This window comes from Neoarius graeffei, chromosome 19 (genome assembly GCF_027579695.1).
Source record: "Neoarius graeffei isolate fNeoGra1 chromosome 19, fNeoGra1.pri, whole genome shotgun sequence".
Lineage (NCBI taxonomy): Eukaryota > Metazoa > Chordata > Actinopteri > Siluriformes > Ariidae > Neoarius > Neoarius graeffei.
The window spans coordinates 21,765,712-21,781,441 of NC_083587.1; the positions used below are offsets into that span (position 1 = coordinate 21,765,712).

Sequence of the window (15,730 nt, forward strand, 5' to 3'; positions counted from 1 at the left end):
ACAAATCACTAATTACCACTGTCCCCAAAGATCAGCTACTAACCACCACTGTTCCTAATGACAAATCTCTGATAACTATTGTTCCCAAAAACAGTTACTAATCACCATAGTTCCTAACGACAAATCACTCATTACCATTGTTCCCAAAGACAAGCTACTAATCACCATTGTTCCTAATGATAAATCTCTGCTCACCACTGTTCCCAGATATCCGCTACTAATCACAGTTGTTCCTAATTATAACTGTATGATCACCGTTGTTCCCAAAGACCAGTTACTAATCACCATTGTTCCTAATGACAAAACTCTGATAACTATTGTTCCAAAAGATCAGCTACTAATCACCATTGTTCCGAATGGCAAAACTCTGATAACTATTGTTACCAAACATCAGCTACTAACCAGTTGTTCCTAATTACAAATATCTGATCACCATTGTTCCCAAAGACCAGTTACTAATCACCATTGTTCATAATGACAAATCACTCATTACCTTTTTTTAAACACACACACACACACACACACACACACACACACACACACACACACACACACACACACATACACACACACACATATCTATATAATGTGTGTGTGTGTGTGTGTGTGTGTGTATTACATACATACATACATACATACATACATACATACATACATACATACAGGGGGCTGCAAAAGTAGGTATACAGTAATGAAAAACAAACTGTTTGCACAAAATGTTATTTTATTGATTATATAAACCCATCAATAATAACATATCAATAATAAACATATTAATCCCTCAAATGTTCAAACTGTTTGTCCCCGGCATTCACACACTCCACTAGTCGAGTGTGGACACCCATGCACACTCTGGCACAAAGGTCTTTATCAGCATCAGTTTCCTGGCAAGCCTCCCATATGAACTGAATCATGGCATCAACAAACGTGGCTTGCATGCGAAAACCCTATCTTTTACACATCCCCAGAATATATATATATATATGTATGTGTGTGTGTGTGTGTGTATATATATATATATATATATATATATATATATATATATATATATATATATATATATATATATATATTTGCTGGGGGAGATGGTGGGGATCATCCCCCCCTCTGGTTTTTATCTCTGCTGAAAAAAAATCCTCGGGTACAACCCCGTCAATAAAACAAACAAACCAAAAAAAAAGTTGACATGACAGGCATGTTGTGACACAGTTTTCTATGGTCTACATTGCACTCACTTTCAAAATGACCCGAAGTGGCAGCTTTGATGTTCACGAACGTCCCCAGCAAATAGATATACATTGTAGATAATAACAATATCCAGAGTGTGAACGTGGATTTAGCACCATGAATCACATCCTTACTGATGAGCGCAACAGAATGAATGTATCCACACTGAACAGCCTTCTTTTCCTCGCTGTCAATGGGCCAGACGTGCGTTCCTTCCCTGCTGAGAAATTCGCAGAAATGTGGATTAAAGAAGGGCGAAACGCGGCGGATAGCGCACCGACGGGAAAGCAGAAAAGGCCACATGAACTGCGCCATCAGAGCAAACTGTTCATTTAGTATTCATGTATTTTAGTGATTTTCGAGTCACTGTCCATTTAATCCGGAGGGAGAGAAACATCACAGCAATGTGACAAGCCATGCGAACTTTGTTGTGTGTTAGTGTTCGTGTATTTAGTCAGAGAGATAGGAAGATGAATTTACTATCTCTGGTTTAGTGTTCGTTTTCATTTAGTGTTATTCATTTGATATCATCGGATGTTATTGAGCTGTTAGCCTATTGTTACCTTAATTTTGTGACGTTTCATGATTAAAAAAAAAAAATCCCCCCTTCTGTTTTTTTGACAAATCGTACCCTGTATATATATATATATATATATATTAGTGCTGTCAAAAATGTCATGTTATTAACGCGTTAACTTGACTCAATTTTAACGGCAATAATTTTTTTATCGCGAGATTAACGCTCTGTGACATGATGTAGGTTTTTCATAAGCTTTTGAAACTGCCAGGAACTTGGAACAGAGACTTTGCTTAGAAAAACGATAGCGGCTAGACTGTAATGCCACGCCCCGCACAGCCAGAGTCCTCTGCCCTCCCCCCAAAGAACCAGCGCAGGCAGGGCGCGCTAGTAGAGATGGGATTTATGGCTCTTTGATGGGATCCGCATCTTTGTGATCCGTTCTTTGAAAAGAGCCGTTCAAAAGACTGGCTCATTTGGCTCTTTTTAAATATTTATTCAGTTTTAAGAAGACAGCGTCTAAAGAAGCCAGATCCCTCTGAACTGTAAACTCAATGCTATCCCAGAAATCCTTCCTGTAATATGCAAATTTGGCCGCCTCTGATTGGACAGCGCGACGCATCAACAGGCAGAAAGTGTAAAAGTACAAAATGTGTTAAGTGAGCTGAAACAGTAAAGATCAGATTCAATGCAATATTTATCAACGAACAACTTAAAGTTAATATAATAGTGTACTTTATATTATAATCAAGCATGTCAAGCCTACCGTCACTGTGTAACCTGTCTCTCTGATTAGAATTGTAAACTAACTCAAGCAGTAGATCACTTCACTCATGGTTCTTTTGCTAGCCCCGGTGCTCGGCTTAGGTTTCACTTTGCAGTGGCTGTGTCAAGACGTGTTATGCTTTGCAATAAAAAAAAACATTGGTACAAAGCAAGCCCATTCACATTTTTATGCTGATAAGAGAATTACAATGGTTTTTCATGTGACAAAAATGTGCGATTAAATTGCGATTAATCATGAGTTAACTATGACAGTCGCGACATTAATCGTGATTAAATATTTTAATCGCTTGACAGCACTAATATATATATATATATATATATATATATATATATATATATATATATATATATATATGTATGTGTGTGTGTGTGTGTGTGTGTGTGTGTGTGTGTGTTATTTTCTGATGACTCACTGCCACAGCTTTGTTTTATCTGAATTCTTGATTGAAATGATTGTATTATAGAATTATAGCTGTAGGATGGTAAATATTGAAATTGTCAGTTTGAATTCATTTTTGTAAATTTCTTCAGAAAATCTTCATCATGTAACACATTTTGATATACAAATTATTACAAATGAATGTACAAATTAGTCTGCGACTTATAGCCACTTCTTTTGAGTATGCTTTAACTATTTCGTCTGAAAAGAGCTGGCAGCGTTGGTCCTAAGGAGCCAGTTAAGCTGTCTCTCTCGGTCTTTGGGAGATCGCTAACATTGTGTAGGGTTTTCAAGGAAATGCCTTTTGTAATTAGACCTTAGAAATGCAGTGGTTGAATTTTCTACCTCAGTATTACTTTGCAGGTTGAATATCTGGTTAAACCCTCATCTATGCTAGTTTATCAAATCTTGTGAACTGAATTAGGCAATATTAGTAATATGTTAGCTCTAAAGTAAAAAAAAAACAACAACCCTGATGGCTTGGTTGTAGTTGTTAGCACTATTCTGCTGACAGAATGTCAACTCATTTTAAATACTCGCCATGAGTGCACATACGTACTCTGCATTTTTGAGTCAGGATATTTTGTGCATCTTTTCGAACTCACCTCAGACCCATACACTTGCTCTGCTGTTGGAATAAAACAGATCAATACATCTCCGTCTGTATTTCTGCTGTAATGCACATGATTTTTCCACTGAGTTATAGACAGATAAATCAATGCAACATTCAGACCAGTCAGTTGAGAGAAAAATGGACGTGCCAGGACTCTGATTAAAAATTGAGAAAATGGTCTGTTTATAATTCAGGGGAAAAGAGTGAGGGAAAAGTGCCACCTCACTTGCCTTGGGACGTTTTACTTCTATAAAATTCAGAGTAATTCTTCAGATTTCATGAGACTGGATGGCCGGTTGGTTTGAAGAGCAGAAGAAAAATTTACTCAGTGGAACAACTTTTTATAACTGTTCCACAACAAGGGCTTATCTCAAACAACAACTGAGGGCTATTATGAAACTGCACAGTTTCTAAGTGCTACAATGATTTGAAGCCTTTATTTTAGATTGTTTTATGTTCAAAACCACACAAACCGAAAATGTCTCATCTCGGCTCGTCTCATCTCATCTCATCTCATCTCATCTCATCTCATCTCATCTCATCTCATCTCATCTCATCTCATCTCATCTCATCTCATCTCATCTCATCTCATCTCATCTCATCTCATCATCTCTAGCCGCTTTATCCTGTTCTACAGGGTCGCAGGCAAGCTGGAGCCTATCCCAGCTGACTACGGGCGGAAGGCGGGGTACACCCTGGACAAGTCGCCAGGTCATCACAGGGCTGACTCTGGCTCAAAGTACTGAAGTGTGGTGTGAGCTCTTTATCATTAAATTAAGATGATCAAAGAAGCCTATGGATTTTTATGTAGTGTTTTAGGACATATTTCATGTTAGAATGCCTGAGAACATTGTTTTACCCCAATTGTGCTGCTTGTGGAAGTAACCTATTACTTCAGGGTCCTACTAGACAAATGTCGAGGGCATTTGGGGATTCCTTCCTCTTGATCCTTCTTCTTCTTGGAACTTCTGCACTCCACTTGGGACTCACCTTTGGGTACTGTGCATGGTCTGGCATGGATCAAAAGCAGTTTATAGCCCCTTACTTTAGTGGATAAGCTCTCTTGGACACTGTAGACTTATGCCTAAGGACCGCTGCTGTAATCATAAATTCTGCCTTATGTTCATCCCAGGACAATATTGCTACATTCGTCTAAAGCTTGCAACTTGGAATTTATGGCATCTGGCTCGGAACAAAATGCTGCCTGAACTTGGGATTCCTATTCAAGAAGTTGTCTTCTACCCTGATGCTTCATTTGACTTACCTCAGAAGTGAGAATTATGTCATGGAATTATGTCATTTTCTGCCTCTGTGCACTTGAGCTACGAAGTTGCGGAAAAGCCCCTCCATGTTCATCGTTCGTTAGCAACAATCTAGCCAAATAAAGCAAATTCTATAGACAGTATAACTCATTTAAAGGCAAAAAGTGCTGCTTTGTTTACAGTTGATGCTCTGAGCTGCCATGTTGATATGACATCACTTGCTGATCTCAGAGTTGAGTAGATCATCGCAAGTTCCTGAGAAGGAATTCTGAGTTGAGGGGGTGTTTGCTTGTTTATTTCATTCTTGCCATTGTTCTTTGCTATAAGTGATGTTTGATTTTAGAGATGATATAGGTGATGTCAAGAAAGGCTAGGCTAGGTGTTCACTTTTCGTCCTTTATATTGCAGCGGACTACCACAGCAGTGGGAACATCGTCAACAACGGCTGGAAAATCCACAACACTGCAAAGAACAAGTGGTTTGTGTGCATGGCCAAAACGCCTGAAGAGAAGCAGGAGTGGCTGGAGGCCATTTTGAAGGAACGAGAAAGGAGAAAATGTGAGTAACACTAATGACAAGCAGCGAGCCGTAACATGGTGTTTGCTCCATCCAATTAAATGTGTCAGAAGCAGTTAGTGGAAGGTTCAAGTCAAAGCAGTAATTAGCCTAGAGGCCTTTTGCTGTTAGTTTTTCCAGCTTATGACCCTTTCTCTATGTACGTAAATATGATAGATTTATTTGATTTCGTGTATAAAAATCTAATAATACTCATCCTAATACAGCAGGATGTGACTCATTGCCTGCTCTTTTCTCTCTGTCTCTCTCTTTTTTTCTCCTAAAGCACTGAGGTTGGGGATGGAGCAGGACACTTGGGTGATGATTTCGGAGAAGGGCGAGAAGCTCTACAACCTCTTGAGCAAGCAAGGCCACCTCATTAAGGACAGGAAACGCAAACTCACAACCTTCCCCAAGTGCTTCCTGGGAAGGTACCTCTCCTGACTTGGTGTTTTTAAGGACCTCAAGAAGATATGGCTTGAGTTTTGTTCATAGACAGAGACTGGCGTGACAACACCTCAAGTTTAGATGTAGCATTTGCGATCTTTGACTCATGAAAAATACGCTTGTCTGTTTTTTCAGATAAAGTCCTAACATTAAACTGAATGGAAATAAAATTCTTGGGATTAGAAAGACAGTTCTTTGACAAAAAAGTTCTGAAGGATGCTTTGGGTAGTGATGACTTTCTTTAGGTGAACTGCACAGGCTTCAGTTTTGTGATCCAATAGCAGCTAAGTGGGAAGACTTTGGTTCTTTGGTTGGTCAAAAATGGAGGAGCTTCTTATTAGTTACTGTTGATTGGTGCAAATTTGTCAATTCTAGTTTTGTTTTGCTTTTTAAATGGGAAAATTATCTGTTTTTTTTTTTCCATGACAGCAATGTTGAGACCTATGGGTGGACTCAAAGACACATTGATTTGGGAAAGGGTGGTTTCATGGAACCAGATAATTAAAGAACAACATCATGTACAATTCTGGCTAATGGAATTCAAGAGGTAGAACAGTGTTTCCTGAGCTTCTGGTGCGTCTTAGACACTATTCAAATACCCACATTGAACACGTTATTAATAGCATCTTGTTTCAGGTCAAGACCTCATTCATCATCGCCTGCCCATTTAGTATCCCTGGAAAGCTCCTTCTTTTCCTTCTAGCTCTCCCAGGAGATCTGTTTGTGTGCATCCTTGGCATTAGGGAGGCTGAAATCAAATCCAGATCATCATGAATCTTGTTTCTTCACAGAGTATCTGTTCGCATGCTTCTTGTGGACGATTTGATTAAATCAAGATTCCAGTACACCACAGGCCAACCAAAATCCCAGCAGCCTCACACCCGAGTGACAAGTTAAACCAGAGGTCGACAGCTGGGGGACCATGGCCTGGATACAGGGGTGGAAAATACTTGAGTAGTCATACTTCCTTACTCAATATTATTTTGGCTAAAATATTTCAACAAAAATTGTATTATTTACTATGTGCATTTTTATTTAGACCAACATATTCATTACAGTTTCAGTTTCTAGAACCCAAACAAGATTATCAGTGTAGAAAACAAAAAACAAAGAATCATACCAGTTCGGCATCTGTCTTAACCTTCTCATGCTACACAATATAGTTAGTGCTAGAGCGCTTCATGTGTGTCTGAAGATAGATAACCTGCTGCACTGTAGTGTGGAACATGAGGATGGGCGCCCCTGGCGCTACCTCAGTAAAATGCCGCCATAAGCTAAGACTCGTATATCATGATGCATCTCCTTAGTCTACCTAAGTGGCATGAACTCCATCTAATTTTAAAGCTAATGTGGTTAGTTTTGCTAACATTAACTTGCTTTCACTATGTTGCCTATGTTTTCTTCGCTAATGCTAGTCTAACATCAGTTCCAGTAGTTAAAGTAAATTAACTTTGCAGCAAGTTAAATTCAAATGATTTGAGTTCTGATCATTTCATTAGCATACTATGTCATGCTAGTCATGCACATGACATGCAAACTTAGTGATTTAAACTATGTTTTAATAAAAAGAAATAATTTAGAAAGTAAATAAAGTTAATATTAAAAATAATATATGATTAAAAGCAATACATTAAAAAGTTTATGTAATAGTTTTTAAAAAATATTCAAGATAAAATAAAAAATATATATTTTAAATTATAAAAAATATTAAAAATAATATGGGCGGCACGGTGGTGTAGTGGTTAGCGCTGTCGCCTCACAGCATGAAGGTCTGGGATCGAGCCCCGTGGCCGGCGAGGGCCTTTCTGTGCGGAGTTTGCATGTTCTCCCCGTGTCTGCGTGGGTTTCCTCCGGGTGCTCCGGTTTCCCCCACAGTCCAAAGACATGCAGGTTAGGTTAACTGGTGACTCTAAATTGAGCGTAGGTGTGAATGTGAGTGTGAATGGTTGTCTGTGTCTATGTGTCAGCCCTGTGATGACCTGGCGACATGTCCAGGATGTACCCCACCTTTCGCCTGTAGTCAGCTGGGATGGGCTCCAGCTTGCCTGCGACCCTGTGGGACAGGATGAAGCGGCTAGAGATAATGAGATGAGATGAGATTAAAAATAATTATATCAACAATTTATTTTTTTTAGAACTTTTTAATAAACATTTTAATAATGTTTTAAACATTTACTATATAGTGATTAAACTATCTTTTCAAAACATGACTAATGAATATAATCACATTTTAATTCAAAAAATACTTGAGTATATTTAAAAAGTAGCACTTTTTAGCTTTCATTCAATACATTTTTACCTGGATGCTTTCACTTTTAACTGAGTAAGATTACATATGATTGATACTTTCACTTACGAATAATTAAGTACTTTTTCTACCTCTTTCTAGATGTGGAGCCAGCAAACTATTTCAAACATTTGCCAAAAAAAAGTTGCATTATTAACTTAAAAAAAAAAAAAAGCTACTGTATTTCAACCTGAACCATCATGATGATTCATAGCAGCTGGGCAGAGAAATATGTGCTTATTCTATTTCAAAACAGATGTTTCTGTCATCTGTGTTGATGTGTCTTATTTACTGCAGTGAATGATATCGATCAGCCATAATATTAAACTGGCAGGTGAAGTGAACAACATTGATTATCTCATTACAGTGGCACCTGTCAAGGGGTGGGAGATATAAGGCAGCAAGTGAACAGTGAGTTTTCAAAGTTGATGTGTTGGAAGCAGGAAAAATGGGCAAGCGTAAGGATCTGAGAGGCTTTGACAAGGTGAAGTTGTGATGGCTAGATGACTGGGTCTGAACATCTCCGAAACAGCAGGTCTTGTGGGGTGTTCCCGGTATGCAGTGGTTGGTACCTACCAAAAGTGGTCCAAGGAAGGACAACCTTTGACAGGGTCATGGTGCTGAAGGTTCACTGATGCGCATCAGGAGCGAACGCTAGTCTGTCTGGTCCAGTCCCACAGGGCTGCCTCAGAACTGGGCCATGGAGCAATGAAAGGAACGTTGGATCCTGGCATTCATGTAGATGTTACGATACGATACGATACGATACGATAATACTTTATTGTCAGTTTACACTGAAATTTGGTTTGCATCCCTGAACAAGACTCGCTTGAGGACAACACATGTTACTTTGATCTGTATTACCTACTTATACTCTGTTACAGACCAAGTACACCTTTTTATGGCAATGGTATTCCCTAATGGCAGTGGCGTCTTTCAACAGGATATGTTCTTTATTCAGGAACCATTGTTCAGGAATGGTTGACAAAGTGTTCAAGGTGTTGACTTAGCGTCCAGATTCCCCAGATCTCAAGCTGATCGAGCATCTGTGGGATGTGCTGGATAAATAAGTCTGATCCATAGAGGCTCCACCTCAGAACTTACAGGACTTAAAGGATTTGCTGCTAACGTCTTGGTGCCAGACACCACAGCACACCTTCAGAGGTCTTGTGGAGTCCAGGGCTTGACAGGTCAGAGCTGATTTGGCGGTACAAGGGGGACCCACACAGTATTAGGCAGGTGGTTTTAATGTCATGGGTGATTGGTGTAAACAGTGAAATAACATTCAGTCATGTTATTTGCTTATCCGGACCTGTGTGAGCAAGAAATTGAATGTAGCAGGATCTGTACAAATTTGTTTTGAATACCCCAGAGTTAAACACATTTTATTTCTCTTTGGAGACTCAATAGAGCATGGAATAATCTTGTTTTCTGCAGTGGAAGAAATAAATGTTTCTAATTCATATTTCATGGCTGCAACTAGTTCCAGGTTGTTTATATTTTTTCTGTTTTAGAATTTAATCAATCTGCTTTGGTTTGAAATCCCTGCTGAAAACTTTGACTTCTAACACCAAATCTATTATGTAAGATGCACCGAAAGAGCCTTTCAAGCGCATGCTGTGATTTAGAAAGCTTTCAGCACATAAAATTCTAATGCTCTGATGTTGAGGGATGTAGAAATAACCACAAAACAGCTTTTGGGCTTTGTGATCAAAGATGAAATGAGCAGAAATCGCTCTGTATTTTTGCACCAGTTAAAAACTGGCTATGTGTTTGTCCTCTTTTAAAAAAGAACTCCACTCCTGAGACTGGAGCTGGCCGTAACAGTGATGTGTGTCAGATGTTCTCAAATTCCAACTTTTTAGAAAACAGAAATGTGCCATTCAAGCCTGCGGTAAAAGCGTAGCCTGGTTTTTGCACAAAATGTACATCCTGTGTTGTTGTTGTCTTGTTAGAGAGTGAGTAAATAACATGTAAGGGCAAAATAATTGAAGAAAATGAAGTGGCAAGCTCTTTAAGTTCTTTAAACGCTTAAAAAGTGGATTTCTCCATTTGTGATTGTTTGGAATGTCTGGGGAAGCAATGAATGAGGCTGATCATATTCAGAAGTGGGAGCCTGTCAAGTTTTACTGCCATTTAGATGCCAGCGAGACTTCCTCAATGTGCCAAGACAATGGCCATATGCCGCTCCAAATTACACCGAGTCATGCCAGCTTCTCCATCTGACTGCCAGACATCATCATGAACAAGGACGGCACTGTTATTCCCCATGTTGCCCATTTGGTGGCTGGAGATTTTAAAAGCTAAGGGAGGAAAAAAATTGACCTCAAACAGTGCTCTTCATACTTGTGGCTGGCTTCAATTGTAAACGTTCTTCAGATTGGTAAACACTTTGTGCTCATGTAATGAGAAATACAGCATGGTGTGTGTGGAATGAGGCTGGATCTGTCAGTTAGAGAGCTCACACGAGCCAGATGGCGTGGCAGACTGTGTAACATGAAAAGTTAACGAACACAGGAAACACTTTCCATAAAAGACACGAGGACATTGCTGGCCAAGTGTGACGGTCTAGACGAGCCGTGTACGAAACACGCAAGTCTTCAATAAAGCATTCTGTCTGCATTTGAATCCTCGGTCTCGGCCACTCGTGTCTCCTCGGCTTTCCGGACACTGAAATCTAACGTGACGTCTTTCTGATTAGTTGCTTTTGGCTCTGAGTCGTGTCATTTTTTTTTCTCTTTGCTCTCCAAACCTCTGAAGTGTGGAGCTATTTTAAGTCATGAACTTTATGGCTGTACACTGTGTCTTTGTTGGCTTTGAGTGGGTTTTGAGAGCTTGTCCACAAAATGTAGTCATTACACAAGAGAATATTTTACAGGCAAACTTAAGACTGCTGAATGTTAAGGAAAACAGATATTGGAAAAAAAAAGAAAGAAAAAGGATTTACACTGAAGATAATGACGAGTAGCAGCTCAAGAGATAAGGTTTCTTGCCAGTTAACAGGTTGTCCCAGGGACAGCCAGTTTCAGATTTGGCTTCACTCATCTGTTTAGAGTTGAATGAGAAATATTCTTCAAAATCATGAAAACAAGAAGTTAAGTAGTTCATGTTTTAGAATTTATTTCCTCATAAACAGTACTGTGCAAAAGGCTGAGGCACATGTAAAGAAATGCTGTAGACCAATAAATAATGAAATAAAATGTTTCAACATTAAAAAAATACTATAAACAGTAAGCAGTGAGTCATAATAAATGAAACAAAGTCAGTATTTGGTGTGAGACGACCCTTTGCTTTAAAAAAAAAAATAGTAGTCTCGGGTCCAGCGAGTGCAGTTTTATGTGGAAATGAGCTGTAGGTTTTACTGAGCATCTTACAGAACCGGGCGGCACGGTGGTGTAGTGGTTAGCGCTGTCGCCTCACAGCAAGAAGGTCCGGGTTCAAGCCCGTGGCCGGCGAGGGCCTTTCTGTGCGGAGTTTGCATGTTCTCCCCGTGTCCGCGTGGGTTTCCTCCGGGTGCTCCGGTTTCCCCCACAGTCCAAAGACATGCAGGTTAGGTTAACTGGTGACTCTAAATTGAGCGTAGGTGTGAATGTGAGTGTGAATGGTTGTCTGTGTCTATGTGTCAGCCCTGTGATGACCTGGCGATTTGTCCAGGGTGTACCCCGCCTTTCGCCCGTAGTCAGCTGGGATAGGCTCCAGCTTGCCCTGTAGAACAGGATAAAGCGGCTACAGATAATGAGATGAGATGAGATCTTACAGAACCAGCCCCAGTTCTTCTGGACACTCTGACTGTCACACTCGCTTCTTCATTTTGCACCAAAACCCAGCAGCCTTCATTATGTTTTCTTTTTTAATCTGAAAAGTGCTCTCTTGTGTAATATGTGGCTCAGATACAAACTTTTTTTTTCTGTAACATTTAATTTTGTGCTGGGAAATGAACGTTTGGGCTCTAAAATATGTTTTTGTACTGACTCGATAATGTAGAAGTCATAAAATAGAAATCTATAACAAAGTTTGTATGAGTAAAAAAATAGAATGCCCCAGACTTTTGCACAGTACTGTACATGGCCAAACCTCAGCGTGTTAACAGTCCAAAAAACAAAATGATATTTTTTAATGTAATATAAAGGTAAACTTTTCCTTTACTTGCCTCTCAGGATTTTTTTAAGCCTTCAGCTAACCCTACATTTTTATGTGATATTTTTTCCTCTGTTCTTTGTTCATGTTTCTTTTTTTGTATCCATATTTACTAGCCAATATAAAACAGCGCTTGATAGATGAACAAAAGACAAAAACACTGGTTATGAAAACCACCATATCGCCAGCCTACTTGTCCATGGAGCAAGAATAATTGAAAAAAGACACACAATCAGTTTCACTAGTAATTTATTTGCCTTTTATATACGGTATATATGCGCTAAAGAGACAAACCTTCACTGATGGATCAGTCGATAAGATGAAGATTAAGATAATTAACAACATGTCAATGTGCGACACAAAGCTTAGTTCCTATTATCAATCAAGGCTGAAGTTGATTATTTTCCTGTAAGAAGTAAAATTTATTTATCATTTTATCATTTATGTGACAACATTCTAAAACTGAGCGCTTGTTCTGAAATCATTAAGCTCATAAAGGTTTAATACTAATTTCCTCCGTCAACTATGTTGAAGGAGGTTATGTTTTCACCTCTGTTTGCTTGTTTGTTCCCAGCGTAACTCAAAAAGTAGTGAACAGATTATGATGAAATTTGGAGGAAAGGTGATCCATGGGCCAAGGAACAATGGATTAGATTTTGATGTAAATCCGGATATGTATGTTGATCCAGGATCCAGATATGTCTGCCAATCCAGGATTTTTCTTCTGTTCCAAATGTAACTCAAAAAGTAGTGAACAGATTTAGATGAATTTTGGTGTACAGCTTTAGTATTATCCTAGGTTCAAGTGATTTGATTTTGATGTTGATAACATGTGGCTTGGTGGAGGCAGACACTCTACCGATTGCCCTTCTAGTTTCACTTGAAATGATGCGAAACTGATCAGAATTCAAAATGGTGGACGGCAGAAACAGACTCACTTAATAGTACTCGTAAAACATTTATAACAGGCCTCTCAAGTTTTGAAGTCAGTTCAGCGTGAGATTTGTCGGGAAGGGCAGGGGTGGTGCTGGTGAGGGGTGTCGGTGGCGGCGCACAGGGGGATGGGGGGGTATGATTGGTGTTGTGTTGTAAGTGTTAGTGGCAGATTTAGAGGCCTTCAATACAGGGGTAGGGGGCTCCCACTTGAAACACAGTGGTTCCAGGCCTGCCATTTTAACAGCCATGATTGAGAAGAGAGTTCCATCAAGGGCAACGTGTAAACAGAAGCGCGTAACAATGTACTACTATATCTGTGTATTTTGCAGTTTGGCAAGTACCCAGTAAAGGAAGAGATTAAAAAAAAACACACTGAGTTTTCATTCAAGTATGCAACACTAGGACTAAAAACAGGTGTCAAAAATAGCTGTTGAAATTAGCAAGGATTCAAGATTGAAGTGGCTAGACAAGCTCACAGACTCTGGGCAAACTGATAGCTAACATTATTAGCTGGAGACAATATTCCCCAACATCAGCTCATAATTTGTGATGCAAGTACTAATTTCGTTCAGGAAATACAAAATCATATGATATGATTTACTGTACTGTAGGATACTCATCAAATATGGTGCTCCCGCGTCATCCAATGTGTGTCTGTCTGCACTTCACCGCATCGTCTTCTTTGGAAAGTTCACGTAAATTTTACCCGGATACAACTGTCAAGTGTTTTGCTCCTTTGCTGTGCTTATCCCACACTTGAAGGGTAATACCAATGCTGAACATTAAAACTGGAATTCACTCAAACCAGACCTTTGTTCCATCTTTTTCCTTTGCAGGTGAAAAACCTTAAAAGACAAACACCATCCATTTACCAATTTGCACAGTTTTTTTTTTATTTTTATAAAAGCAGTTACACAAAAAATGATCATCAAAAGCTTAACATTAAATACATGCATGTGAAAATAGATAGAATTTACTTTAACTTAAGACAGATTTTCAATGAATTGTTTCAATGTAAATGCATCAAAATATTAAAATACATTTTAACCACAAGGGCCATAATGAATTAAGCAAGTTACTAAACCCAATAAATGAGTTACCAAGTAACAAGCCAACCTACATATTTACAAACCATATCCACCATGAACATTTTAGCAATGAAATACTTCCAGTTCGTTTTAAACATGCACTGTATGCAAGTAGAAAAAGATACATGCTTTTAAACCATGTCTTCACTGTCACCCAAGGATTCAGCACAATAAAGCCCACGCATCAAACCACATCTAAATTGGGCCATTTCAAACATGAGACCAAGCAAGTTGCCACACCTTTTACCGGACCAAACAAAGCAAGTTGCAATAACCTTTACCAGCCAACAATTACACAAAGCACCATGTGAATATTTGAACCTTAAGACGCTACAAACACAAACATTTTCCCCGCATCTCAGTGCCCCGTCAGCGCAACAATTTCCTCACATTCACAACAAAATAAAAATAACCGCGAGCTTACCGGCTGTCTGTTCAGATCTTGACGATGGTAAAACTTCTACACAGCTTCACAAAATGATCGAGTGATCGAGTTTGTATTTGGCGCTGCAGCAGCCTATTTTTTGCTGTTCAGTCCTCGCACCCGAGCAGGAAGTCAGCGTGTCGCTTTGTTCTCCTTGATTGTGCGCAGGTGAGTAATTAACGTGCTTGTATACCGGCTGACAAAAAGGGCGTTCGCCGTGACAACAACAATGCTATTTTTTGATTGGCTGTTGGGTAGCTACATTTCTCAATTTATTGATCGGTGTGTGGCAAGCTATTTCTGAACTCTGCGGGAAACCACTTGATGCCTGCTCTTCGTCCACAGTTAAAAAATAGCGGTGCACCTTGGTGGGCGTTGTCTTAGTAATTTCTGTGCGTGAGAGATACAAGGTGTCGCGTGTGAGCGTGTGAACTTTATTTATAATTATAATTAATATGGCTGCATATATTTGCAACCAAAAAAACACTTATCAATGCTAACTCTGTTATTGACACGCATCTCAAACACACTTTCAGGCCCTGTCCACACGGCAACGGATTCAGGTGAATCTGATAAAATTGTTTATCGTTTGGGCCTGGTGTCCACACGGCACCGGCGTTTTGGGTGCCCCAAAACGAAATCTTTTGAGAACGGGTTCCAGAGTGGAAAAATCTGGCAACGGCACCGTTGCGAAGTCGTCTGGATGAGTAGAACGGATTTGTTTACGTTGATGTCACAACCACATGACTGTCAGAGCTTCCCGCCGGGTAGAAGTGTAACGAACTCGATGCGAGTTGTCAACAAATCCTATAACTTGGTTCATGAAACGCGCTTACAAAATATTTTCACTGAATATTTATTGTGTAATGGTGCAAAGTGAGAGAGAGAGAGAGTGAGAGAGAGAGAGTGAGAGAATAGCCCTTAGGGCAGAGTCTTTAGTCCAAACACTGCGGAAGCAGTACCAAACCGCGCACCGCCTGTGCGCTTTCCAAAAACAAAAACAATCCCGCCA

At 39.5% G+C, this 15,730-nt stretch overlaps 1 protein-coding gene across 3 annotated transcripts in view; it reads left to right on the forward strand.

Annotated features, from left to right (window-relative positions):
* The window catches only part of prex2 (phosphatidylinositol-3,4,5-trisphosphate-dependent Rac exchange factor 2), a 266,799-nt gene that overhangs the window by 87,630 nt on the left and 163,439 nt on the right, over nucleotides 1–15,730 (forward strand). For all 3 annotated transcript variants that reach the window (XM_060899865.1, XM_060899866.1, XM_060899867.1), the window contains 2 exons: nucleotides 5,253–5,402; nucleotides 5,686–5,830. In XM_060899865.1, coding sequence (XP_060755848.1) covers nucleotides 5,253–5,402; nucleotides 5,686–5,830 — 295 coding nt within the window. The remainder of the gene's footprint in view (nucleotides 1–5,252; nucleotides 5,403–5,685; nucleotides 5,831–15,730) is intronic.